This window comes from Pelodiscus sinensis, chromosome 31, assembly GCF_052426305.1.
Source record: "Pelodiscus sinensis isolate ZL-2025 chromosome 31, ASM5242630v1, whole genome shotgun sequence".
Lineage (NCBI taxonomy): Eukaryota > Metazoa > Chordata > Testudines > Trionychidae > Pelodiscus > Pelodiscus sinensis.
The window spans coordinates 444,775-470,491 of record NC_143082.1 but is presented as its reverse complement, the minus strand read 5'-3'; the positions used below and the strand labels follow the sequence as shown (position 1 = coordinate 470,491).

The 25,717-nt window shown below is 53.7% G+C and overlaps 2 protein-coding genes across 6 annotated transcripts in view; one reads left to right on the top strand and one right to left on the bottom strand.

Moving 5' to 3' along the window:
* Window positions 1–15,689, top strand: part of ATP13A1 (ATPase 13A1) — a 33,284-nt gene extending 17,595 nt beyond the window's left edge. The window contains exons 14-26 of one of the 3 annotated variants that reach the window (XM_075902475.2): window positions 1,347–1,522; window positions 1,952–2,062; window positions 2,671–2,796; window positions 3,251–3,359; window positions 4,014–4,210; window positions 4,915–5,011; window positions 6,288–6,469; window positions 6,949–7,063; window positions 9,390–9,586; window positions 11,791–11,933; window positions 12,662–12,773; window positions 13,173–13,316; window positions 15,267–15,689. In XM_075902475.2, the coding sequence (XP_075758590.1) occupies window positions 1,347–1,522; window positions 1,952–2,062; window positions 2,671–2,796; window positions 3,251–3,359; window positions 4,014–4,210; window positions 4,915–5,011; window positions 6,288–6,469; window positions 6,949–7,063; window positions 9,390–9,586; window positions 11,791–11,933; window positions 12,662–12,773; window positions 13,173–13,316; window positions 15,267–15,377 (1,820 nt within the window). In that variant the 3' untranslated portion in view covers window positions 15,378–15,689. Of the gene's footprint in view, window positions 1–1,346; window positions 1,523–1,951; window positions 2,063–2,670; window positions 2,797–3,250; window positions 3,360–4,013; window positions 4,211–4,914; window positions 5,012–6,287; window positions 6,482–6,945; window positions 7,064–9,389; window positions 9,587–11,790; window positions 11,934–12,661; window positions 12,774–13,172; window positions 13,317–15,266 lie in introns of all 3 variants that reach the window. The other 2 variants (XM_075902474.2, XM_075902473.2) reach the window with 2 other exon arrangements.
* MVB12A (multivesicular body subunit 12A) lies at window positions 15,455–25,710 on the bottom strand. Of its 3 annotated transcripts, XM_075902478.2 has the most exons (9): window positions 25,410–25,623; window positions 21,982–22,080; window positions 21,560–21,656; window positions 20,959–21,085; window positions 20,745–20,876; window positions 19,976–20,082; window positions 19,021–19,085; window positions 18,317–18,373; window positions 15,455–18,213 (listed from the first exon to the last, which is right to left on the bottom strand). In XM_075902478.2, exons 1-9 carry the CDS (start codon window positions 25,482–25,484, stop codon window positions 18,151–18,153), a joined length of 822 nt encoding a protein of 273 aa, XP_075758593.1. In that variant the 5' UTR covers window positions 25,485–25,623; the 3' UTR covers window positions 15,455–18,150. The 3 variants fall into 3 exon arrangements, with proteins under 3 accessions (XP_075758593.1, XP_075758592.2, XP_075758594.1); XM_075902477.2 differs by lacking the exon at window positions 21,560–21,656 and having other exon boundaries at window positions 25,410–25,710; XM_075902479.2 differs by lacking the exon at window positions 21,982–22,080 and having other exon boundaries at window positions 25,410–25,627.
* Window positions 25,711–25,717: the final 7 nt, after the last annotated feature.

Below are 25,717 nucleotides of genomic sequence, written 5' to 3'. Positions count from 1 at the left end.
GTCAGGGTCAGGACTCAGGAAAGCTCTGGGCTGGGTAGGGATGTTAAATTTAGTTTAATTGACTAGTTGATGGGTTTTCCATCAATTAGTCGATAAGTGGGGCAGCTGCAGCAGGGTTAGCTCCTGGCCTTGAGAGTTAACTCCACTGTGGCTCTGCCTTTTAACTGTATTAAGAGCCAGCAGGTTCTTAATGCACTTAAAAGCTGAAGCGCAGCAGGGGTCACCCTGCATGAGCCAGGATAGCTGATTCCTGGCTCACTCTGGGTCCCCTCTTCCTCCACGCGTCTGGGCTGTCAGCTGGCCGGGCGCTCCGCGGCTTGGCTCTGCTTTGCCCGTCCCCCCCCGTCCCCCTGGTCTGCAGACCAGGGGGGGGGGGGGGGGGGGGCAAAGCAGAGCCAAGCCTCGGAGCGCGTGGGCAGCGGACAGCCCTGTCCGCTGCCCACGTGTTCCGCCGCTTTGCTTCCTGTCCCTGGTCTGCTGGAGACCAGGGAGAGGAACGGCCCCGTTCGTAACTGCGGATCCGACATAAGTCGGATCCGCGTAACTCGGGGACTGCCTGTATATAAATGATGATAAAGCTGCTCTTCCCAATTCCTTCCTATGAGTGAAATTTGCCTACCCCTCTAAGTCTTATGTGGGCTTTGTAGTAGTCCTGTGCATGGGGTGAGCTTTGTCCAACATAATCCTCGTGAGCAGGGCTGGAGACAAACTTCGCTGGGCCCTGGGCATTGTGGGGAGGCAGGGCCCAGCTCTGGGCCCCTCAGAACAGGCAGGGCTGTGGCCAGCCAGCCCTCAACGGTGCCCGGACCACACCGTGCAGAGCTCCAGCAGTGATTTAATGGGCACAGGGCTCTAGCTGCTTTCTAGCTCGCTGGGCCTGTGGCGATTTTGCTCCCCGTTGGCAGCCCTCTCACTAGTGGTCTGGCACTGCTATCAAAGTGCTGCAGGGGACCTTGCTGGTGTCACTGCCGGGACAGTCTGTACACAAGGACTCGCGTGCTAGCTCGATGAGCAGTGGGACAGCTGCAGTGGCATGGGCCTATGGGGTGCAGGCGGGTTGCACTTGGCATGACCAAGCTGTGCTGCCACAGCTCTTCTCTCTAGCCGCTCCCCAGCTCCAGAAATCCCTCCTCATCCTGCAGATGAGGCATGCTCAGAAGCAGCTCTTTGTTCTGACCCAGGCCACTCCATCTGTGAGTCAGTGTGACCAGAACATCGGTCACCACCAAGGCTTGGGTTGGGGAGCGGAGACTTGTTTGTTCTCCGTGAACGATTCGCTCCTGGGAAGAGATGCTGCATGCGATGCTGAGAAACCTTTCAGGATTTCCCGATCTGTTTGTTTCCAGATGAGAAAGTTTTCCCCAGAAGTATTAAAACTCAGGGACTGAAAATTCACCAGCGCTTTCATTTTGCCAGTGCCCTGAAAAGAATGTCCGTCTTGGCTTCCTATGAGAAGATTGGCGCAACTGATCTCTGTTACATTGCAGCTGTGAAAGGGGCCCCAGAGACCCTGCACTCCATGGTGAGCACAGCACAGGGAGTGAGCCTGCAAGGTGTGCCCTACAATGGGAGTCCGTTCATGGGGCCTCCGCCCTGCCTGGGTTCTTGGGACTCCATCCTCACCAGTCCAGAACCGGGATTGTGGCCTGAAAAAGGGCCCGGAGGCCCCTCTTCTCACCTGAAAGCTCCACATGAATCCCAGTTCAATCCAGAGTGGCTCAGTCCACGCTGTTTGTTCTTGTGCCCGCCACTCTGAAAGGTGACAGAAGGGTGACTCAGGTACAGTTACTCTCCTGCCCTCGGTGGGGTCATTTGCTGCTCCTTGCCCCAGCTCAAGCCGGAAGTCCCGTGTGTGTCACAGTGTATTTGATGTGACACGTTGTGACCTGTATATGGTGTTTAACCCAGGGGTTTCCTCCTCTTCCTCCCCCCCCCCCCACTTTTTCTGCAGTTCTCTCAGTGCCCGAGCAGCTACCGCACCATGCACACAGAAATCTCACGGGAAGGAGCACGGGTGCTTGCCCTTGGCTACAGAGAGCTGGGGCACCTCACTCACCAGCAGGTACACTTGGCTCCATGCCACACCCCCTCGCATGAAGCGCGAGTAATAACCAAACTCGTGATTTCCATCATCAGCACCCCGAGTCCATGCCTGGGCCCTAGAGTCAGAGCTCCCACCCAAAGGGAGGTGACCCAGTGACGGGGGCGCAGACAGCTCATGGAGAGATGGTTGTGATAAGCCACAGATGAACCTGTAACTGTTTTGGGGTTTTTACCTGAATCCTATTGTGGTGTTTTGCTTTATTTTTTTTATTTTTATTTGCTGGTTAGATAAAGGTACTGTGGCTCAGCTCTCCTGGTTTCTGTTTTCAGCTGGTAACTTGTGTATTCTTGGGCTACTTGCTTTGTCTGCCCATGCCTCGGTTTCCCTACTTATAACGCAGAGTTGCTGTGCTTATGGGAGGGAAGGTGGGGGGCTCAGAAAGGGGGTGAGGTAACTAATACTGAAGGGGACACTGCCTTTAGTGCCTCTCTGGGGCAGCAGCGGGAGAATCCAGAACCATTCCGTATACCTTTGGCATTCACATTCGGGGCAGTCCCTGGTGGATGAGGGTGTCGTTGCTTATGTGGTGGTGCATAACTCTCTGGTGTGGTTCTGTCCTTTGAAAGGTGCGAGAGTTCAAGCGGGAGGCTTTGGAATGTGACCTGAGATTTGTCGGCTTCATTGTAGTCTCCTGTCCTCTCAAAGCTGATTCCAAGCCCGTCATCCGGGAAATCCAGAATGCATCGCACCATGTAAGTGCCAGCATCAGGGGACTAGCTACTGGCTGGGATGAGCCTCTCCCAGGATAGCAGGGTGTTGGAATCATCCGCTCCTCTTAGATGGAAGTCATTGGTAGCGTCCGAGGCCACATGGGGCCACTGCGATCATCTGGTTTGAGCTCTGCAGAGCACAACCTAGAGACCTGCTCAGAGTAACTCCCAAAGCAGCTATCTCAGAAGAACAACCCGTCTTGGTGTAAACGTGACGGTGGAGGCAGTAGCTGATCACTGCCACATGCCCACCCTTGCTCTGGGGTTTGGACTCCCCGGACAAGGTGCTGTACAAAGCATCAGTGATCGTTAGCGTCTCAGATGGGACCTGGTCAATGTCTAGGAATCTCTCTGTCTTCTGTGTAGCTAGGGCTGTGTGCAGGAAGCATGACTGCCTTGGTAATGTCATGTGACTTCATCGCTTTCCCCCTCTCAGGTAGTGATGATCACAGGGGACAACCCACTCACTGCCTGCCATGTGGCCCAAGAACTCCACTTTGTTCAGAAGGAGCACACCCTCATCCTGCAGCCTCCCCACAGCAAAGGTAACCGATCCCAGCTGGGACTGGCGTCCCTGGGGTATGGAAAGGGACAACAGGCCTTCTCTAATGTATTCCCTGGCCTGGCTTCCTGTCCAGGGCATGGAGTGTAACACTGATCTCTGGCGGCAGAAAGTGTAGCGAGTGTCCCAGATACTCCAGTGCCTTCTGTGAAGCTTTCCCCTGCACATCTCAGAGCAGGGCACAAGCGGCAGCAGGCAGGAGCAGTCTGCGTGTGTGCTTGCCAGACCAGCTGAGCACCTAAGTAATAGCAGCTGGCAGGCTCCCCTGTGCGTGGAAGGGTTGGGGCAAGGCAGCGGTGGCGAGAGACCTTGGTTCTGCTGCAGACTCCCTGCATATCCTTGGGCAAATCAGCCTCTGTGCCTTCTCCCCCATTGGTAAAACAGGGACACTAGCACTGGGACTGCGAGGAGAAAGGCATTAGATGCTGAGGAGCTTGGGTTTGGTGTGGCAAGGGGTCTTGGGCGTCCTGGAGATAGCATGCGGGAAGTGCGCTGACCCTGCTGTCTGGCAATCAGGGTGGCTAGCGTGGGGTTTCAGGTGATGCGGCACTGCAGACACCTGGCTCTGTGCGCTTTCCCTGGAGTCCTACACGGCAGCGTCTGGGCTGACTCCCACCCCGCCTCCGCTCTTTTCCAGACTCCTCCTGGCAGTGGCAGTCAATTGATGGCACCATCACACTCCCCGTCTTTCCATTCTCCCTGCAACAGCTGGCACCTCATAGCCTGTGTGTTACGGGGGAAGGACTCTCCTACCTGCAGGCTGCAAGCAGACAGCAGTTGCTGAAGCTCATCCCCCACGTTCAGGTGTTTGCCAGGGTGGCACCAAAACAAAAGGTTTGTAAAATCTCAGTGCAGTTGGACCGGTGAGGTGACTGCCTGTCTGCGCATCCTAGCCACTAACAGCATGAGCCTTATCTGCAGGCACTCCCCAAGTTCAGAAGGACTCCTCCATGCCAAGGAGTCCATGGGCGCAGCACCTGCCGCTCACATGAATTGTAACTGGGCCCTGCATGCTCCGCCCCTTGCTCCTCTGCTGAATTGCTTAGTTCAGAAGATGCAGAGGGGGGTATTCAGGGCTCTGGGGGGCAAGTAGCTGCAGGGTTTCCTGTCTTGCTCTCTGAGCCATGTCCTTCGCACCAGGGCTGTGTCTACATTGGCATCCCTTTCCGGAAAAGGGATGCTAATGAGACACTTCGGAATTGCAAATCCGCGGGGGATTTAAATATCCCCCATGGCATTTGCATTTACATGGCTGCTGCTTTTTTCCGGCTCAGGGTTTTTGCCGGAGAAAAGCGCCAGTCTAGATGCGATTTTCCAGAAAATAAGCCCTTTTCCGGAGGATCCCTTATTCCTACTTGAAAGTAACCTTTTCCAGAAAGGGATGCCAATGTAGACACAGCCCAGGAGCAAAAGCCCGATGACTATAAGACTGGGGATGCCCAAAGAGGGTGCTGTGTGGAGTGTGACCAGCCAGTGGGGTGTGCAGCTCACCTGGCTCGTGCGGGTGTTGGTTTCTGACTGGGCCCTTCTCGCTGCAGGAGTTTGTCATCACAGCGTTAAAGGGGCTTGGCTTTGTCACGCTGATGTGTGGGGATGGGACCAATGACGTTGGAGCCCTGAAGCATGCAGACGTGGGTGAGTGCAAGCATGCAGTGAGGAGGAGGGTTCTGTGTGTCCCTGGGTGTGGCATGTGGAACCTGCGGCAGGTGTCTTAGGGATTTATTTACTGGGGATTTTCTCAGCTGGGATTGGTCAGTAATTCATCTGGCAGGCTCCATTGGGAGCTGCATTGTCTCACTGGGGTGAAATGAGCAGCAGGCTGGTACAATACACACACAGCTTGTACTTCTACACTACTCGCTCCAAAGCTGCTACTCTGGGAGCACTTTACAGTAGAGTGACTTCCTCCCCACTCCTTGGCCCTGATGGGGACCCTACTCTGGACATCCTTGAGTAACCAGCCTGTGTGTTAATCTTGCTCCCTGAATTAGACTCGGCAGCAACATCCCTGAATCCAGATTAAACATTCCAGGTTCTTGTTTCAGTGCCTCCTGTGAAATCATTTGGGGAGTGCTTCTGTTGCCTCCCACCCCCTTGAGTCTGTTCTGTCTTCCGTGGCGAAGTGAGGCTGAACTGAGTAAAGGGACGCACTTCTGTTTAGGCTAGGGACCTTGCAGTCAGGCCAGCTACGGTCCCTAGGATACCGGCTTTAGTGCCTTCAGCAATGACTCCTTGATCATTCTTAGCCTGTACATCAGAAGTGGCCAGGGCTTTGCCGAGGCCAGCAGGTATTACTGCACTCCTGTTTACAGACGGGAATGACTTGCTAAAGTGTTACTAAAGCTTCGGAGGGGGAGCTGAGTGAATCTGTAACAGGAAACACTTAACACACAACAAATAGTCTAGTAGCACCTTACAGACTAACACAACATGTCGATGGTGTCTTGAGCTTTCGTGGACACGGCCCACTGAGGAGATGGGTTGTGCCCACGAAAGCTCATGACACCATCGACATGTTTTGTTAGTCTGTAAGGTGCTACTAGACTATTTGTTGTGTTGTGTTTGTTTTTTAACGTGTTCCTGTGGGCATGTCAGTCCCAGGCTAGTAGAGACACCAGGTGGCTGAGGTGATTCCTTTGATTGGACCAACTTGGGTTGGAGAGAGACAAGTTTTTGCATTACACAGAGCTCTGCTTCAGCTCACCTCTCACCTTGCCTAAGGTCTCTCACAGTAAGGAGCCTGCTTTGAGTGGAGCCTTCCCCTTTGCATGCGTGCGCTGCACCGCTCTAAGCTGGGCTGTGAAAGGCGGCTGCCTGCAAGCGCTAGTGGGAGCTAAGGATTCCCGCTCCGGGAAGTTGTTTGAGTTTTTTTCATGTTTCCTTTCCTGCAGCTGATGTTTTGGTCTTACAGGGGTAGCACTTCTGGCAAATGCTCCAGAGAGACTCCCCGAGCGGAAAAAGAGAGCTCGTGATGGACCCAGCGATGGGAGACCTGCCTTGCCTGCCATGGGGAGCAGTGCTGTGAAGCCCACCTCCCGTGCTGCTAAGCAAAGGGTCATGTCCCAAAGAGAAGAGCAGCTGGCCATCCAACGGGTTGGTAACCAGGTTTGCCTTGACCCCAGCCTCTCCCCCCTTCCAGGTTTAGTGGCTGACTGTCCACACCCTTGGCACCACCCCTCCAGTTCACTGAGGTGTTTATTTTTCATTCTTGGACTGGAAATGGCTGGGTGCGATGAGGCCCTGCTCAGGCTCTTGGGGTCTCTGGCCGGAAAGGAAGCTAGAGGGAGTTGTGCCCTGTTCTTGAGCCCCACCATTACAGGCTCACTCTAGTCAGAACTGTAACCGCAGCTTGTGACCGTATTGTCCTTTCTCCTCCCTGCCCCTATCCTGACACTGGTGGGTGGTGGCTGACCCTCCTTCTGGAGGTATGTTCAGTGGGGAGAGCATTGCAGCCATCCCCTGTGGGGTGAGCCCTTCTGAGCAGGGACCAGGGCTGACTGGGATCATGCAAGTCTCCCTATTGCTCCAGCCTGTGATCATGACGTGTCTCCTCCTCCTCTCATCGGAAGCAGGAGCGGATCAGTCAGGTCCTGAAGGATTTGGAGGAAGACCATGTGCCTGTTGTGAAACTTGGTGATGCCAGCATCGCCGCGCCCTTTACCTCCAAGCTTTCCTCCATCCAGTGCAGTAAGTAGCAGGGCTGTGCTCTCTGGTGACCGCTCCTGTTTGATGAGGAGAGTGGCGTGGGTGCATCCCTGGCATGAATCCAAGCAGGCTTTCGGCAAAAGCAGGAGGCTTTGGGTAGGGTGGGGGGAAAGGGGGTTTAAACACTGACTCTTACCAGGAGGAAATGCCTGAAACGTGAGGCCCAGGAGGTTGTTTCCCATAGTCCTAGCTTTAATTTCCCTCTATGGATTTCCACGTTGGAGATGGAAACGTCTTGGAGTGACTCTGAACACCTTGCCCCAGAACTCGAGGCTCACAGCATATCTTATGCTGTGTCCCAGGGAGTGGAGCTGGCTGTGCAGATGGGGCCACAGAACTTGCTTGTGTTGCAAAAACAAATGTTAGGAAACAAAGGGTGGTTAGAAATGGGCAACTTCAGAATGGGAAAAGGTTAATAGTGCCCCCCCCAGGGGCTAGTACTGGGCTCAATCCTATTCAACATAGTCATAAATGATCTGGAAAAAGGGGCAAACAATGAGGTGGCAGTCACAAAAGTGAACAGAATGTTCGGAATCATTAAGAAAGGGATAGAGAATACAACAGAAAATACCTTCTTGCCTCTCTCTAAATCCATAGTACTCCCATATCTTGAATACTGTGTACAAATGTGATCACCCTGTTAGCTTAGAAGAAGCACATAGGATCTTTTTTGGGGGAAAGGCAATACAGCGTGTTTATTGAGAATACAAAGTAAAAAATGCACACATACTTCACCCTGTTGATGTTACAGTGACCAATCTGTTGCTTACATCAACCTCGTGGCCGGCCAGGGTGAATTTGAGGGAGAAGCTGGGCTTCCGTTAGTCTGGACCAATGCTCCATTCTTAGCAGGGCGACGACCCAAAGAACCAGGCAAGACACCCCATCTTTTATAGGAATCCCTTCTCATGCAAATCTATGGATTTTGCTGCATCATGTTGTAATCAATCCCCTTGCAATATATACGTATATAGACATTAAAAAACAACACATCGTCCTGCAGCACCTTAGAGACTAACAAAACATGTAGATGGTGTCATGAGTTTTCGTGGACTCAGCCCACTTCTTCAGATGACCATTATCTGGACATTGTTTTCATTGTTTACGATCAGTCTTCGGAAGATTTTTCTGTGTTGCCCTATGCTGGTTTGGATGGGATTTGTTATTTGCACATGTTGGGAGCCCTTACTTCTAACTTCAGCATCGCCAATTTGCCCCTCATCCATCACCAAATACGACAGGTGCATTCAATAGTTCTTTTGCATCCCCAAGACTCCAGCTCCTACTGAGACGATCTGCACGCTGTGCTGGCCTTCAGACTCATGTCTTTTGAAATGAGCACTCACATTCTTCACCCACACAAACAAAAATTTCATAGCTAATTCACACAAGCAAGGGTCTCACAGTTGCTTTTGTAAAAACAGATCCAGCACAAAATATTCTATGATTAAAGTAACTGCTGCTATTGCAGATTCTTCCATAATACAAAAAACACCTTACACTCTTAGAGAAGAAAACAATCCTAAGAGTAAAAGATAGTGAGTAACAAGGACCCTACTGGTCTGCTCTTCCCTTAACACCAATAACAAGCAGAAATAGCCGGCTTAATGCATCTTTACCAACAGCATTAGTCCGTTCCTTTCTACTAGTCAGCCACAGCCACTGAGGCACGTTACATCTTTTCTAAGATGGGATCATAGCCATGTGCCTTATGCAATGTATTTGAATTGGAAAAGGGTCAGAAAAGGGCAAAAATGACTAGGAATATGGAACAGCTGCCATATGAGGAGAAATTAATCAGCTTGTTACTCTTCAGCTTGGAAAAGAGATGCCTAAGGGAGGTCTGTAAGTCATGACTGGTGTGGAGAAAGAAGATAAGTGCTAGTTACTCTTAACACAAGAACTTGGGGAAACCAAAGGAAATTAATAGGCAGCTGGTTCAAAACAAACAAACTGAAGGAAGTTTTTCATTGCACAGCGCACAGTCAGCCTGTGCAGCTCCTTGCCAAAGGACATTGTGACAACCAAAACTCTTAACTGGGTTCAAAAAAGAACTAGCTGAGTTTGTGGAGGGTAGGTCCTCGATGGCTATGAGCCAGGGGTCCAACACCATGTGCTGCACATCCTTTGCCACTGTCTGCCAGAAGCTGGGAATGGGAGACAGGGGAGGGATGGTTTTCTGCTCCGTTCATTACCTGTGGGCACCTGGCATGGGCCACTGTCAAAAGACAGGACGCAGCCAGGTGGCTCTTTGCTCTGACCCAGTCTGGCAGTTCTTACATAACTGCTGTTTCTTCTTCTTCTTCAGTCTGCCATGTGATCAAGCAAGGTCGCTGCACATTGGTGACCACGCTGCAAATGTTTAAGATCCTGGCCTTAAATGCCCTGATCCTCGCATACAGCCAGAGTGTCCTTTATCTCGAAGGAGTGAAGTTCAGTGACTTCCAGGCAACACTTCAGGGTTTGTTATTGGCTGGCTGCTTCCTCTTCATCTCCAGGTCAAAGGTATGGGGCTGTTGCATGGGGCCTGCTAGACTTGAGGATGCCTCCAGGAAATGGGAAGGTTGCTAGGGAAAGCAGCTAGTCTGTTAGAACATTGAGTGTTGTCTAGACAGCTCACTGCCTGCCCACAATGTGCAGTCAGTCACTACATTCCTCCCTGGCTCCAAGGGGCCTTTCTGTGGCCAACACTGAAGCACTTCGGGAAATGTCTAATTATTAGGGTTATCGGCTAATTGTGGTTAACTCACAAAACTTTATCGCAGTTCTAGCACACTGGTAAATAATAGACTACCAATTGAAATTCATTAAATATTTTAGATGTTTTTCTAAATACATTGCTTTCAGTTTTTCAATTTTCAAATACATTGCTTTCAGTTACAAGACAATACAAAGGGTACAGTGCTTACTTTATATTACTATTTTTGGTACAAATATTTACACTATAGAAGTGATGAAAGTATTACCTGAAAAAAAATTTGTAGTACAATTTCTTTACAGTGCAGCTTACACTTGCAGTGCAGCTTACACAGTGCAGCTTGCAGATATTTTTTTTTACATAACTATATTCAAAAACAAAACAATGTAAAACTTTAGAGCCTACAAATCCAGTGAGTCCTACTTCTTGTACAGCCAATCACGTAGGGTACGTCTAGACTCCACGCCTCTGTCGCCAGAGGCATGTAGATTAGGCTACCAGACATAGGAAAATGAAGCGGCGATTTAAATAATCGCCGCTTCATTTAAATTTACATAGCTGCCGCGCTGAGCCGACAAACAGCTGATCCGCTGTTTGTCGGCTCAGCGCGATAGTCTGGACGTGCGGGTGTCAACATCAAAGGTATTTGTCGACCACCCAGGTATACCTCATCCCAGGAGGCATACCTGGGTGGTCGACAAATACCTTTGATGTCAACACCCGCGCATCCAGACTATCGCGCTGAGCCAACAAACAGCTGATTAGCTGTTTGTCGGCTCAGCGCGACAGCCATGTAAATTTAAATGAAGCGGCGATTATTTAAATTGCCGCTTCATTTTCCTATGTCTGGTAGCCTAATCTACATGCCTCTGGCGACAGAGGCGTGGAGTCTAGACGTACCCGTAGACAAACAATTTTGATTATATTGTAAATAAGAAGCGGGCAGCAATGTCTCCTGTCAGTGTCAAGAAGGGTGGTTGAGTGGAGTTTCTAGGTTCCAAAGTTTTATTTTTGACTCAGTACATAATTCTACATTTGTAAGTTCAGCTTTCATAATAAAGAGCTTGAACTGCAAGAGATGAACTGAAAAATACTAATTTGTTTTTTACAATGGAAATATTTATAAACTATCATATGTTTGAGAGTGTTTGTCTGTTTGTTCAAGAACTCCAAAACAGTAACAGCTAGGACCACCAAATTTGGCATGCAGCTTTCTCTGATCATAATGTAAAGCAAGGTCAGGGTTTGGTTGTACCAGGACAATGGGATGTGCCTGAAATGGGATTGCTTCTCCTAAAACCAAACAGAAAAGACAATCACCAGGCAGGTGTCCCTGCACTCTCTGTCCAGGACTGCCCCAGCCCTGACCTCTCATCCCCTAAGTACCCTTTAGGGAGAGCGGGGGAGGCTGAAACTCCTCTTCCCCCCACCCCCTCGCCCCAATTCGTACAGGAACATTGTTGGCTGCCCTTCATCAGGGAGGGGAAAGTGCACATTTTGATGCATTCCTCACTCTGGCTGGGGAGTGCAGGGGACAGACAAACTTGGACCTGCTGCATCTGGGGGACATGGACCCCTCCCCTGGTTGTGCTTACTGGAGCTGCAGCAGCCATAGAGAGGCGTTTCTCACCTGGCCCCAAGCTGCTGCCTTGAGAGAGGGCTGGGGTTGTCGTCCTCTCCCTGGGGCAGTTTGCATCCTGAACCCCCTCTCCCCAGCCCCACCCCAGAGCAATGATTTCTGTGTAACACATACATTCTCATTTTTTCCCAAAAAACAAACATTAATTGAGTTTTAAGGACCTGAGCAATGCCAGGTAAAGTAAAAAAAATATATATATAAAGTGAGCACCGTACATTTCTGTGTTCTGTGTGTGATGGATATTTGAAAATGTAGAAAACACCTAAAATAAGGTTTGATCTTGCTGGCTACTTGGCCGAGGTGCCAGCTTCATCATCTTGGTACAATTCTTCCCGCTGCTAACTCCTGGTGTCTCTTTCCTTTGGTTTCCAGCCTCTGAAGACACTTTCCAGGGAGCGTCCGTTACCCAATATCTTTAATCTCTATACAGTTCTGACTGTGCTGCTGCAGTTCCTTGTCCATTTCCTTAGCCTGGTGTATCTGTACCGTGGTGCACAGGCCCGCAGCTTTTCCAAGTGAGTGTTGCTGGTTCCTGACAGGCAGAATGTTAGCATCTTTCTTCAGGCTGCGATTGAGCACCAAGCTCAAACTCGCTGGGCAAATCCCATCTGGGAAGTAAGGTGTAAGGAAACCTGCTGCTTTCCTGGTGCTTTTCCTTCATGTTTTCCCAGCAGAGCCCCTGTCTGCTTACTCTTACCCTTGGTAGGAAGAAGGGCTGCCAGAAAAGCTGGATCTGAGTTGCAAGTCTAACAAAGGCACCGCACAACTTAGCAGAACTTGGGGATCAGACTGAGAGATGCTGCACTCAAGCAGAAGTTATGGGCTTGGTGCAGAAATTACTGAGTGTGGCTCTAAGGCCTTATGTTATGCAGGTCAGACTGGATCAGTAGTCCCCACTCTAATGAGCATAGAGCAACGTTTGGGGGGCCTCGCTTGCCCTCTGGGGGTGGGAAAGAACCACTGGCCAGCCCTCCTCTGCCTCCAGCTCTGTCCCAGCCCAGCCCACATGGTGGCCTCAGCCTCCCCACAGCAGTTTCCAGCTGTGGCCCTGTTCCTGGTTGCAGCCTTCACACCCAGCCACAGCCTAATAAGAAGAAAGGCCGTGGAAAACATTTGGGGAATCACTGGACTAGATGATCACAATGGATTCCTTCTCAGCTGACCCCTGGTTCCAGTTGTTCTGAAATTCCAGAACTAGGCTTCATTGATGGGAAAGGGCTTTTTGTCTGTCTGTGTTTTGAAGGAAAGAGGAGTTTGTGGATTTGTACAAGGCGTTTGAGCCCAGCCTGGTAAACAGCACGGTTTACATTATGTCAATGGCAATGCAGATGGCCACCTTCACCATTAATTACAAGGTAAGACTTTTAAACTGTGATGTTATTGCAAAGCATTTGCACTCTGAGGAACTGCGGTGCTTGCAGATCTGAAAGGGAGCGCTGAGACCATGGCTGTAGTGAGAGACAAACGTTTTCCGAACTCTCAACATGTCTTTCCACTGAAGGGTTTATACCAGTGACCCTGCAATTAATAATGCCAAACAAATTGCTGTATGTACAAATATAGCTGATCTTACTGCATCAAGGCAAGACCCAAGTGGCATGTAAGTGTCAACCCCTGTCTGGGGCATGAATTCCTGTCCTGTGTTTATTAAACAAGCTTGTGAATTTGGCTTTGGAAACTGCCTCCCACCAGACTGCGTGAGTATGAGGAGCAGCAGCTCTTCTGGTGTTTCAATGCTGCATTTGCCATTTCAGGGCCACCCTTTTATGGAGAGCCTGCGGGAGAACAAACCTCTACTGTGGAGCATTATCCTTTCAGGACTGGCCATTGTGGGCCTTTTGACAGGTTCCTCGCCAGAGTTCAGTGAAAAGTTTGGGCTGGTGGAAATCCCCATGGAGGTGAGCGAGGATTGGATGGAGCGTTTCCACGCTGGCAGACTCTTCTGGAGTAACTGCTATGGAAACCAGCACAATGGAACTGTTGCAGCCAGGACTTTCAAAGGGGCCTAAAGAAGTTAGGTTACCAGTGATTTCAATGGGAGTCAGGCACCTAACTTAGTTTAGGCACTTGCAAAATTCCAAACATCAATTTGGGTTCTGAATTCTCCTGCATACAAACTGAATGCAGCTCACATCTAAGGGCTTAGACTGTAGGACCTTTAAGGTTGCTTCTACTCCTGGGCAAATTCTGCACCACTGCATGTGCAGAATTTGTCCTCCTAGAATGCTTTGCTTCCCTGCAGAAAAAAAATCACTCTCTGATGGGGAAGCGACGAGAGGTTAGGCAACCCTCCCCAGCAATAAGTTTTGGAGGCCTAGGATAGCTGGCAGAGGGGTAAATCAGTGTAGGTCATGGGACAGGACCCAGCTAGTAGCTGCTACCCTGTTCCTGGCTCAGCTGCTAGCTCTAACTGGAGTGGGGAAGACAGGACTTTCTCATCCCTACATGGGATCTGAGCTGGGTCAAACCCAAACTCCCCTTCTTTCTCTCCCCTTCACCCATCACTCCTCAGCTGCAGGGGTTCCCTATCTGCCCATCCCTTGTGCATCTAGGCTACCTCAGACCTAGACCTTCCTGCTGAGATGTGCCCCCCGCCCCAATACTCCCTCCACACTTGAACTGCCCAACTAGCTGCACTTGGATCCCTACCCCACTGAGCCTCACTCCCCCCATAGCTTGATCCCCCACACTGACCCTCCTGCCAAGTCCCATCCACCTTTATCTGAACCCCCCTTCCCCAGAGTTCTATTATTGTTGCACCCAGAACCCACCCACCAGGCCCTGTGCACCCAGATCTCCTGGTGAGCTGTCTGTATCCAGACTGCCCCCACACAGAGCCCTCTCAACCATGCTGAATCTCCCCACACTTGGAGCACCTGGCACAGAGGGGCAGGGCCCTCAGGTATTTCTGCACAAGGTCTGGTCCTTGTGCTGTCAGGGTTGGGTGCAGCCTCACTGAGTCATGTCCTGAGGGGAGAGGGGGAGCTGCACAGCCCAGTGCCATGCTGAAGCCAGCCAGGGGCACCCCAAGCCTCCACAGGCCCCTGGGCAAAGTGTGTGTGTGGCTCTCCATGCCCCTGAAAGAGGCAGGGGCAGCCAGCCCTGAGCGTTGCATGGCACCCCCAAAGTGTGTAGTGTGGCACTCCCTTGGCAATTTAATGGCCCTAGAGCTCCAGCTGCCCCTTTGAATTGCCCTCTTTGAACAGGCCTGACAAATAAAATGTATGGAACGTTGCACAATTGATTTTGGGGCATAGAATGTCCTGAGGGTACCCTCGGACCCTGTGGTTCTAAGGGCTATTTGTTTCAACTTCCATAATGTCGTTTGTGTTCCCAGTGTTGGAGAGAAACCAATTGTTTATCTAGTCACTGCAGCTCTTTGTTCTAAATGCCCTTCAACTGAGACCCCCTAGGTCACGTTCCCCAACTTGCTGCTGTGGCATTTCTCACGCGAGGTTCAGAAGCTCTGCATGGATAGACATGTTTGAATTCCTGACTAGCCCAGCGCTTGCTGAATTTGTCATGCTAGCCCCATGGCACCCTGGAAGTAAGCTGTCTTCCCCTACCTCCAGAAAGTCTCAATGTCTGAGTCTGGTCACACCACACGAGTTCACGTGCATCGCTGCTTCCTTTGTGGCAGTGCAGAGTTGAGAGGAGAGGACTGGACTGTCCGGTTTTGTACTTAGCGCTTACATTCACTGCTGCTCAGTCTTTGTTCATTTATTTTGCTGAAGTCCTGCTTGCCCCTTTATAAGCTCCCACTACAAATGTTAGTTCTTCTGAAACCTTCAGTAGACAAAGCCTGTTGTATAGCCAAGAATAACTTATTTGAGCTGCTTCCCTTTCAGTTTAAGATTGTGATTGCTCAAGTCTTGCTGGCTGACTTCTTTCTTGCATTGCTGGTGGACCGGATCCTTCAGTTTCTGCTGGGAAGTGCAAAACTGAAAGTGCCTTCCTGAAACAGATTCCAAGCCTCCAACATCCCATCAGTGCTGAATGAGTGGACAAGTGTGAAGGACAACACCCAGGAACACACTTCCTCATTGCAAGAAGAATCTTTATTCGTTTGACAGTGACTTAACCATGCTCTGGAGTAGGCCTGGGAAAGTTTTCTGAAGTGCTTGTTTGGAAACCACGTGGTGTAACAATCAAGGCTGCAGGGGGCACTACACTTTTAAATAACATTTCCAGGGGATAACCTGTTGGGAATTTTGTATTGCCCTGTGCTTGAAGTGTTTACAGAATTTGGTAATTAAATCAGAATCAGTGTATTTTAAAACATTTGGAATCTTTATGGGGGGGGCTAGTAAAAAGCTCAATCTTTGAGTAACTGGCTGGAGCATTGTGTCCAGAAAGGAGGTGGACACATTGGAGAGGGTCCAGTGGAGGGCAACCAAAATGATTTGGAGGCTGGAGCACATGATCTATGAGGCGAGGCTGAGGGATTTGGGCTTCTTTAGTCTGCAGAAGAGAAGAGTGAGGTTGGATTTGAGAGCAGCCGTCAACTCGCTGAAGGGGGGATTCAAAGAGGCTGAAGAGAGGATGTTCTCAGTAGTGATGGATGGCAGAACAAGGCGCAATGGTCTCAAGTTACAGTGGGAGAGGTCGAGGTTGGATATTAGGAAAAACTATTTCACTAGGAGGGTGGTGAAGCACTGGGCTGGGTTCTCTAGGGAGGGGGTGGAATCTCCATCCCAAGAGGTTTTTAAGTCTTGGCTTAACATCCCTGGCTGGGTTGATTTAGTTGGGTTTGATCCTGCTTTGGGCAGGGGGCTGGACTAGATGACCTCCTGAGGTCTCTTCCAACCCTATGATTCCCTCTACATTGGTGCTGAGGTTCAGACGTGTCCCTCAACTATGAAAGAAGCAAGGCAGGAGTAGTAATTATAACTATGCAAGAAGGGCTTAAACACAGGCTGGTTCATTAGTATGACAATAGCAGCAGCAGCCTCTTTAATCCCTGGGTTTGGTTAGTATTTCTGTAGTATAAAATGTATCAACTAAGTTACCCCATTTTTTAAAAACAGAGTAACATCTAGAACAGGGGTCTCTAACCTTTTTAAGTGTGAGGTCACTTTTTGTATTAAGTGCAATCTATGATCTACCTCAAATGTAAATACTCTTGCCCCACCTTCTTCCTGCCCCTGCTCAGTCTATTCTCCCTCTCTTGCCCATCCTCACGCACTTTCATCAGGCTGGGGCAGAGGGATGGGGTGCAGGCTGTGATCTTGGATTAAGGGATCTGGAGTGTGAGGGGCGCTGAGCTGCTCAGGGGGAGCAGTTGGGATGTAGGAAGGGGTTCTAGGCGCAGGCTCTGGAAAGCGTTTAGCTGCAGGAGTGCTCAGGGCTAGGGCAGGAGCTTGGGCTATGTCTACACTGGCATGATCTTGTGCAAAAAGTTTTTAGTGTAAGAGCTCGTGTTACAGTAGTTGTGCAAGAGTGTCTACATTGGCATGTACTTTTGTGTAAGATGTGCTTCTGCACAAGAGCATCCTTGCCAGTGTAGATGCTCTCTTGTGCAAGAAAGCTCTGATGGCCATTTTAACCATAGGGCTTTCTTGCGCAAGAAATTCATGTTGCCTGTCTACACTGGCCTCTTGCACAAGAACAGGGTAGGAGTGCAGGATGTGGGCTCCAGCTGGGTACTGCTGGTGGCTCCTGATGGGTGGTGCAGTGGGGCTAAGGCAGGCACCACCCCTGCCCTGGCCCACTTTTTAAAGCAGCCAGCAAACTTGCTCTATCCCTAGTCCTGTTGTGCCCCCTCTACTCTGGAGAAAGGATACAGAGTGGGTGGGGGCACCTTGACATCAACACCCTCCTCTCCCTCACCTGCCCTGCACAGCAAGCAGGAGGCTCCCCAAGGGGAGGGGCAGCTCCAAGGCAAAGGGCAGCAGATGAGCATCAGTGGGGGGAGGGGCAGTTGAAATGACAGCACTTGATAGCCTCTTCGTCAAACTAATCAAGATCACCTGTCAGGCTCCAAGCTCTAGAATGACCACTGATCTAGAATAAAAAGGAGTTACCAACAGTGGAGAGAGTTGGTGCTAATAGACCTAAGAAAAAGTATTGGGTCTTCATTAACCTTTAAACAGAGCCAGAACATCTTTCTTGCAGTCAGACAAGTAAAACACATATGCTCTGGAAAAAATGTGTGGCTACTTCATTAAGAAGCGAGAGAAATCATTGTCTTGCCCTCCCCCACCTGAGCTTCCATGGAGAGGTACTAGACTCTGCAGTAAAAAAGCACAACGGTGAGTTTTAAACTCCGGGTCAGTTGATGCTTGCTGCAGGTTTAAATATTGCTGTGACGATGTTTTGGGTTTGGCCTGGTGGCCTGGTTCTGCAATCTCATGACTGGGGGTGGTCTCAAAGCCCAAGGTCTAGCCCAGGCATGTCCACTGCCATTTTAGCCCACCACCAGCCCAAGACCAGTGCTATGCCCATGCCTGGGTCTTTTATTGCGGCATAGGCATAACCCTCCTTTTCTTGTGAATTTAATCTTATAAAAGCTAGCAAGCACCAAGTGACATACAGATTTAAATACTACACAATAAGGCAGAAAAATAGTTCACTTAGTTCTTCATAGGTGTGTCCTTTGGAGAATTGAGTCCATCACAGCTGTTATGAAGTTTATGCAGCTGAGGCAACAGCCAGCCTCAATGGAATGACTCAGTAGGAAGAATGCAACTTTATCTGCTAGAAGGGATATTGACTCCATGCTGCTGCTTGCTGCTAACAGATGGTGGGTGGGAGTCTGGCAGCTGCGGTCCTTTCAACTACAAAGGCATAGTCATACTGAAACAAAAAACAAGGTTTGCAGGTAGGAAATGCTACCTCACCCTCACAGTTCTTAGTACAGAGCTCATGTTCAGCCACGCCAAAACCTCAAATTACTTACCTCCTTCTCAATGTCAGCAAGAGACTTAATGTTCAAGTCCATGAAGATGGAAAAGGCCTACAACATAAAGGTAACTACGATAGATAATATATTCCTGTTTTCCTAGCAACCCCCTGGCTGCGTCTAGATTTTCCAGAAATGCTTTTGACAGAAAAGTTTTCCATTAAAAGCATTTTTGGAACAGAGCATCCAGATTGGCACGGACGCTTTTCCGCAAAAGCACTTTTTGCGGAAAAGTGTCCGTGCCAATCTAGACGCACTTTTCCGCAAAAAAGCCCCGATCGCCATTTTCGCGACTGGGGCTTTTTTGCAGAAAACAAATCTGCGCTGTCTACACTGGCCCCTTTGCGCAAAAAGGACTTTTGCCTGAATGGGAGCAGAATAGTATTTCCGCAAGAAGCACTGATTTCTTACAGTAGGAAGTCAGGGCTTTTGCAGAAATTCAAGCAGCCAGCGTAGACGGCTGGCAAGTTTTTCCGGAAAAGCTGCTGATTTTCCAGAAAAAACTGGCTAGTCTAGACACAGCCCCTTTGTTCTTTATTCTGCAGAATTGTTTGCAACGCACAGGAACCCAAAAACCTTTGCCCCATGAACATATACAAAATCGTCAACCCATGGGGGCTGCATGACTCTCACAGCTCTGAAATAGCAATTTCATTACAAGGAATTGATATAATGTCCTTGTAACCTAGACTGATACTCACATTAGTTCTAGTAGTGATGCTGCTTTCAAATTTGGGGTGTAGTGTGAAAGGTACCCCATCCATGGCTGAGAAGAGAGAGATGGTTATCAGAGAGCTACAGATGAATGACAATACTGTAAAAGCCTTGTGCTGCAGTGCACTGGCAGGCCTGCATGGGAAATCTAGGACAGTTTCTCAACTCGTGAATATTAAATTTCACCCTAATGTAAAAGTATGTGCTAACTTGTGAATTGCCAGAAGACTTGAACAGTGAGATGGACTGCCTTATCCTGTTCTTATGACAGCTCATGATGCCACACCATTTACAAGAAAGTAGTGTCCTCTGGGAAGGAGTATGTGATGGAATACCCAATCCTCTCCAAGTGGAGGAGGTTAGAAATTCCAGCCTGCTTTCTGATTGGCTATGTCTACACTGGCATGCTTTTCCGGAAATGCTTTTAACAGAAAAGTGTTCTATTAAAAGCATTTTCGGAAAAGAGCGTCTAGATTGGCAGGACGCTTTTCCACAAAAGCACTTTTTGCGGAAAAGCGTCCGTGGCCAATCTAGAAGCGCTTTTCCGCAAAAAAGCCCCGGTCGCCATTTTCACGATCGGGGCTTTTTTGCGCAAAACAGTACTGTGCTGTTTACACTGGCCCTCTTGCGCAAGAGGGCTTTTGCCCGAACGGGAGCAGCACAGTATTTCCGCAAGAACACTGACAATCTTACATGAGATCGTCAGTGTTCTTGTGGAAATTCAAGCAGCCAGTGTAGACAGCTGGCAAGTTTTTCTGCAAAAGCAGATGATTTTGCAGAAAAACTTGCCAGTCTAGACACAACCCTTATGTAGTACCTTTGACAGGCTTTCTGTAACTAAGCAGAAGAATAACACCATGACATTAAACACCTAATGTAATGTGAATTGTTTGTCCTAAGCCAACTGTCAGACTTTGTCCTCAGGAGAAAGAATTCACTTACCTGAGATGCCATAAAGATTAGCTGTATCATAAATGGAATCCACTCGCTTAGTGGATGCATATTTTGAGCCAACTCTAGTCCAAGACTTTTCTGATGGAAATTCTGTCCTGCAAGGGATTCGATAATTTGCAAATCAAGGCCTCAATGTTATACATTTGCAAAATGGCATCAAATGAAAAACTTCACCCTGAAGCAGCAGCTCCTGCTCTGTCAGGCTGCACTCCCTGCTCCAGCCATTGCCAGCTAGGACACTTGCATGCAGGAGAACTGGCCTACCATCTCTGTGATCTCTGTGCCCAAGGGACCAGCTCACAGCACCAGGAGTCAGACAGCTGAGCCCAAACAGGAAGAGATTGGTGTAGCTGTGCCACTTTCTGCAGCTTCCATTGGCAAACCACAGCCAATGGGAACTGGCAGGCTCTTTGCCTGGGGATGCTCAGATAGATAAACTGTCTCGTGGCCTGCCAGTGGCTTACCGGGATGGGTCTATGAACTTATTTTGAGAACACTGCACTAAAGAATATGCCCTTAAGGCTAAGCAAACCTTGGGCACACAGGAGCTGCCTTCCATACAATCCCTGTTCCACCATGAATGAGAGCCATTTTTCACACATAAAAACCAAAGTGCTTTGCACAATCCTTGGTGATCGCACAAGGCGAGAGCCATATGACAAAACATCAGAAGCCACTGGGTGGCACCATAAATTGGAACGTACTCCTATTTCAAGCTGGGCCCCAATAAAATCTCAGATGGTGGCTGATGACTTACTCTTTTCTATTCAGGTCTGCTGTCTCCAGTGAAAGCCCCTTCATTTCTAGACTGATGCCCCTTGGTTTTGGAAGGGGTTTAGGTTTGAGAAGCTGCCCCTTTTTACACCAAACAGCAAAGCTGCTAATTTCTCTGGGACAGAAGGAGACAAACAGATTACACTGAGCACTAACACTACACAGTTGAACATGCAGCTAGAATGGCAGTGTCTTACCCTATCTTCATATAGGAAGGAACCACTTTACTCTTATTAGTCAGCATAATGTCAAATACAACTAGTTCTGCTGCACTTAATGGGACAAGTTTCATACAGATTCGTTTCTTCTTGGAAATTGATGTTTCTAATGGAAGCAGAGAACATGGTATCACAAGAAATCCCTGCATTTGTTAGCAATAAAACTCAAGGTATGTAAAAAAAAAAAAAATCAATCCCTGCTGCTGGCCTTACCTGAGCAGTGTGAATGCTGGCTTAAGAAAAAAAACAAGGTTAGTGTTCCACAAAAATTACAGATGGTAAGACAGACTGGCCTGAACAAAAAAAACCTTGTACAGTGCAGGTCTGTATCTATTGTCTGTACAGCAACAAGCTTTGTAAGGGTGACATGGCTCCCACTGCCTGGCTGTATTGCACAGAACACACCTGCCACTGGTTAGAGTTGAAGGCTCCATAAACATGCACCAGAGCCAGAAATTCTTGAGTGCCATTTTCAGCCCCTGGATGCAGCTACATAACATTTGGCTTGATGCATTCTCATTTGTAAGGAGGCAGAAACATGCTATAGCTGGGCTTAAATGGGTGGGGCATCAGGACTCACTTGGCTCTAAGAACTCCATAATGTAAACGTATCCTGGGGGGGGGAGCGTTTTCTCACTCAGGATCTGCACATCGGCTACCACATTGCCTGGGGAGGTCTGAAAGACAAACAAGCAGTCCAGGCTGAAGGGGGAGGTATACACCCACAAATGCGGGAGCAGGCTGCATTAGGCCCATAGCCACAGGGTGGGTGTGTGGCTAGATTAGGCCTAGAGCCATGCTCTTAAGTGCGGGAGGTGTCCTAGTCCATACGCACTGGGGCAAGGTCTATTGTGGTAGGGCCATGCCTGTAAACCCTGTTGGGTACTCTCAGGCGGGGAGGGGCAGCACTGCAAGGTGCAGCTAGTGAGGGGAGGAAGGATGTTACTTGACTTTGATCCCTCCCCCGGTTGGAACCAGCCCCTCCCCCTTCCGGTGTCCTACCTCCCTCGTCACAGCTGAGGTGATGCACAGGACGTAGCCGGACTTCTGCCCAAAGCCCTTCCCGAAGTTGGCGGCGGTGCCCTCTGGGGTGGCAGGGATCTGTGGGCGAGACGGGCTGTGAGCGGGACGGGGGGCACCGCGCCCCTTCCAAAGGGCAGTGGGCAGGCCCTTGCAGGGGACAGGGGCTGTTTCTGGGTTAGGGTTCAAGGGGCGAGGCCTGCTGGGGGGGGGGGGGAGACCCAGCCCGCGGAGGCACGTGAGATCCCCATTCCAGGCGTATTGGGGGGGGGGGGGGTCACAGGGTGGAGGGGTGACGTAGCAGTGTCACAGCGCGGGGGGGGGGGGTAGCCAAAGGGGCGGGGCCCGTTCCCGGCGGGGGGGGGTCACAGGGCACGGGGGGGTGACGTAGCCAAAGGGGCGGGGCCAGTTCCCGGTGGGGGGGTCACAGGGCGCGGGCGGGTGACGTAGCGGTGTCACGGCGCGGGGGGGGGGTCACAGGGCGCGCGGGTGGGTGACGTAGCGGGGGGGCGGGGCCCGTTCCCGGCGGGGGGGACACAGGGCGCGGGGGGTGACGTAGCGGGGGGGCGGGGCCCGTTCCCGGCGGAGGGGACACAGGGCGCGGGGGGTGACGTAGCGGGGGGGGGCGGGGCCCGTTCCCGGCGGGGGGGACACAGGGCGCGGGCGGGTGACGTAGCGGTGTCACGGCGCGGGGGGGTGACGTAGCGGGAGGGGCGGGGGTGACGTAGCGGGGGGGCGGGGCCCGTTCCCGGCGGGGGGGTCACAGGGCGCGCGGGTGGGTGACGTAGCGGGGGGGCGGGGCCCGTTCCCGGCGGGGGGGACACAGGGCGCGGGCGGGTGACGTAGCGGGGGGGGGGCGGGGCCCGTTCCCGGCGGGGGGTCACAGGGCGCAGGGGGGGTGACGTAGCGGGGGGCGGGGCCCGTTCCCGGCGGGGGGGTAACAGGGCACGGGGGGGTGACGTAGCGGGGGGTAGCAAAGGGGCGGGGCCCGTTCCCGGCGGGGGGTCACAGGGCGCGGGCGGGTGACGTAGCGGTGTCACAGCGCGGGAGGGTCACAGGGCGCAGGGGGGGAGTGACGTAGCGGGGGGGCGGGGCCCGTTCCCGGCGGGGGGGGGTCACAGGGCGCAGGGGGGCTGACGTAGCGGGGGGGCGGGGCCCGTTCCCGGCGTGGGGGTAACAGGGCACGGGGGTGACGTAGCGGGGGGTAGCCAAAGGGGCGGGGCCCGTTCCCGGCGGGGGGTCACAGCGCGGGCGGGTGACGTAGCGGTGTCACAGCGCGGGAGGTTCACAGGGCGCAGGGGGGTGACGTAGCGGGGGGGCGGGGCCCGTTCCCGGCGGGGGGGTCACAGGGCGCAGGGGGGGTGACGTAGCGGGGGGGCGGGGCCCGTTCCCGGCGGGGGGGACACAGGGCGCGGGGGGTGACGTAGCGGGAGGGGCGGGGCCCGTTCCCGGCGGGGGGGTCACAGGGCACGGGCGGGTGACGTAGCGGTGTCACGGCGCGGGGGGGTCACAGGGCGCAGGGGGGGTGACGTAGCGGGGGGGCGGGGCCCGTTCCCGGCGGGGGGGACACAGGGCGCGGGGGGTGACGTAGCGGGAGGGGCGGGGCCCGTTCCCGGCGGGGGGGACACAGGGCGCGGGGGGGCGACGTAGCGGGGGGGCGGGGCCCGTTCCCGGCGGGGGGGACACAGGGCGCGGGGGGACACAGGGCGCGGGGGGGTGACGTAGCGGGGGGGCGGGGCCCGTTCCCGGCGGGGGGGACACAGGGCGCGGGGGGTGACGTAGCGGGAGGGGCGGGGCCCGTTCCCGGCGGGGGGGACACAGGGCGCGGGGGGGCGGGGCCCGTTCCCGGCGGGGGGGACACAGGGCGCGGGGGGACACAGGGCGCGGGGGGGTGACGTAGCGGGAGGGGCGGGGCCCGTTCCCGGCGGGGGGACACAGGGCGCGGGGGGTGACGTAGCGGGAGGGGCGGGGGCGGGGCCCGTTCCCGGCGGGGGGGTCACAGGGCACGGGCGGGTGACATAGCGGTGTCACGGCGCGGGGGGGTGACGTAGCGGGGGGGCGGGGCCCGTTCCCGGCGGGGGGGTCACAGGGCGCGGGGGGTGACGTAGCGGGGGGGCGGGGCCCGTTCCCGGCGGGGGGGGGTCACAGGGCGCAGGGGGGGTGACGTAGCGGGGGGCGGGGCCCGTTCCCGGCGGGGGGGTAACAGGGCACGGGGGGGGGTGACGTAGCGGGGGGTAGCCAAAGGGGCGGGGCCAGTTCCCGGCGGGGGGGACACAGGGCGCGGGCGGGTGACATAGCGGTGTCACGGCGCGGGGGGGTGACGTAGCGGGAGGGGCGGGGCCCGTTCCCGGCGGGGGGTCACAGGGCGCGGGGGGGTGACGTAGCGGGGGGGCGGGGCCCGTTCCCGGCGGGGGGGACACAGGGCGCGGGGGGTGACGTAGCGGGAGGGGCGGGGCCCGTTCCCGGCGGGGGGTCACAGGGCGCGGGGGGGTGACGTAGCGGGGGGGCGGGGCCCGTTCCCGGCGGGGGGGTCACAGGGCGCAGGGGGGGTGACGTAGCGGGGGGCGGGGCCCGTTCCCGGCGGGGGGGTAACAGGGCACGGGGGGGGTGACGTAGCGGGGGGTAGCCAAAGGGGCGGGGCCCGTTCCCGGCGGGGGGGACACAGGGCGCGGGCGGGTGACATAGCGGTGTCACGGCGCGGGGGGTGACGTAGCGGGAGGGGCGGGGCCCGTTCCCGGCGGGGGGACACAGGGCGCGGGGGGTGACGTAGCGGGAGGGGCGGGGGCGGGGCCCGTTCCCGGCGGGGGGGTCACAGGGCACGGGCGGGTGACATAGCGGTGTCACGGCGCGGGGGGGTGACGTAGCGGGGGGGCGGGGCCCGTTCCCGGCGGGGGGGTCACAGGGCGCGGGGGGTGACGTAGCGGGGGGGCGGGGCCCGTTCCCGGCGGGGGGGGGTCACAGGGCGCAGGGGGGGTGACGTAGCGGGGGGCGGGGCCCGTTCCCGGCGGGGGGGTAACAGGGCACGGGGGGGGTGACGTAGCGGGGGGTAGCCAAAGGGGCGGGGCCAGTTCCCGGCGGGGGGGACACAGGGCGCGGGCGGGTGACATAGCGGTGTCACGGCGCGGGGGGTGACGTAGCGGGAGGGGCGGGGCCCGTTCCCGGCGGGGGGTCACAGGGCGCGGGGGGTGACGTAGCGGGGTGGGCGGGGCCCGTTCCCGGCGGGGGGGTCACAGGGCGCGGGGGGTGACGTAGCGGGGTGGGCGGGGCCCGTTCCCGGCGGGGGGGACACAGGGCGCGGGGGGTGACGTAGCGGTGTCACGGCGCGGGGGGTGACGTAGCGGGGGGGCGGGGCCCGTTCCCGGCGGGGGGTGACGTAGCGGGGGGTAGCCAAAGGGGCGGGGCCCGCTCACCGCTGTCCAGCCGGGGGGCGCCGCGCCGGTGGCCCAGGCTACGCCGGTGAGCGGTGCCTGCTCCGGCAGCGCCATCTTGCACCCGGCACCTGCCCCTCCTCACGGCGGAGGGACACAGGGGCCTGTGGGACTGACGCACCCTTCTCCTATTGGCCGCCAGATTGGAGTCTTCAGCGAGTGACGTATTCGGAGGCCAATGATGAGTCGGCCTCAAGCACCGTCTGAACGCAGAAGCGAACCACCAGGACATGCCCAGTGCGCATGCGCGAAATGACGTTGCTCCTTCCCCCGCCCATGAACATAGCCCC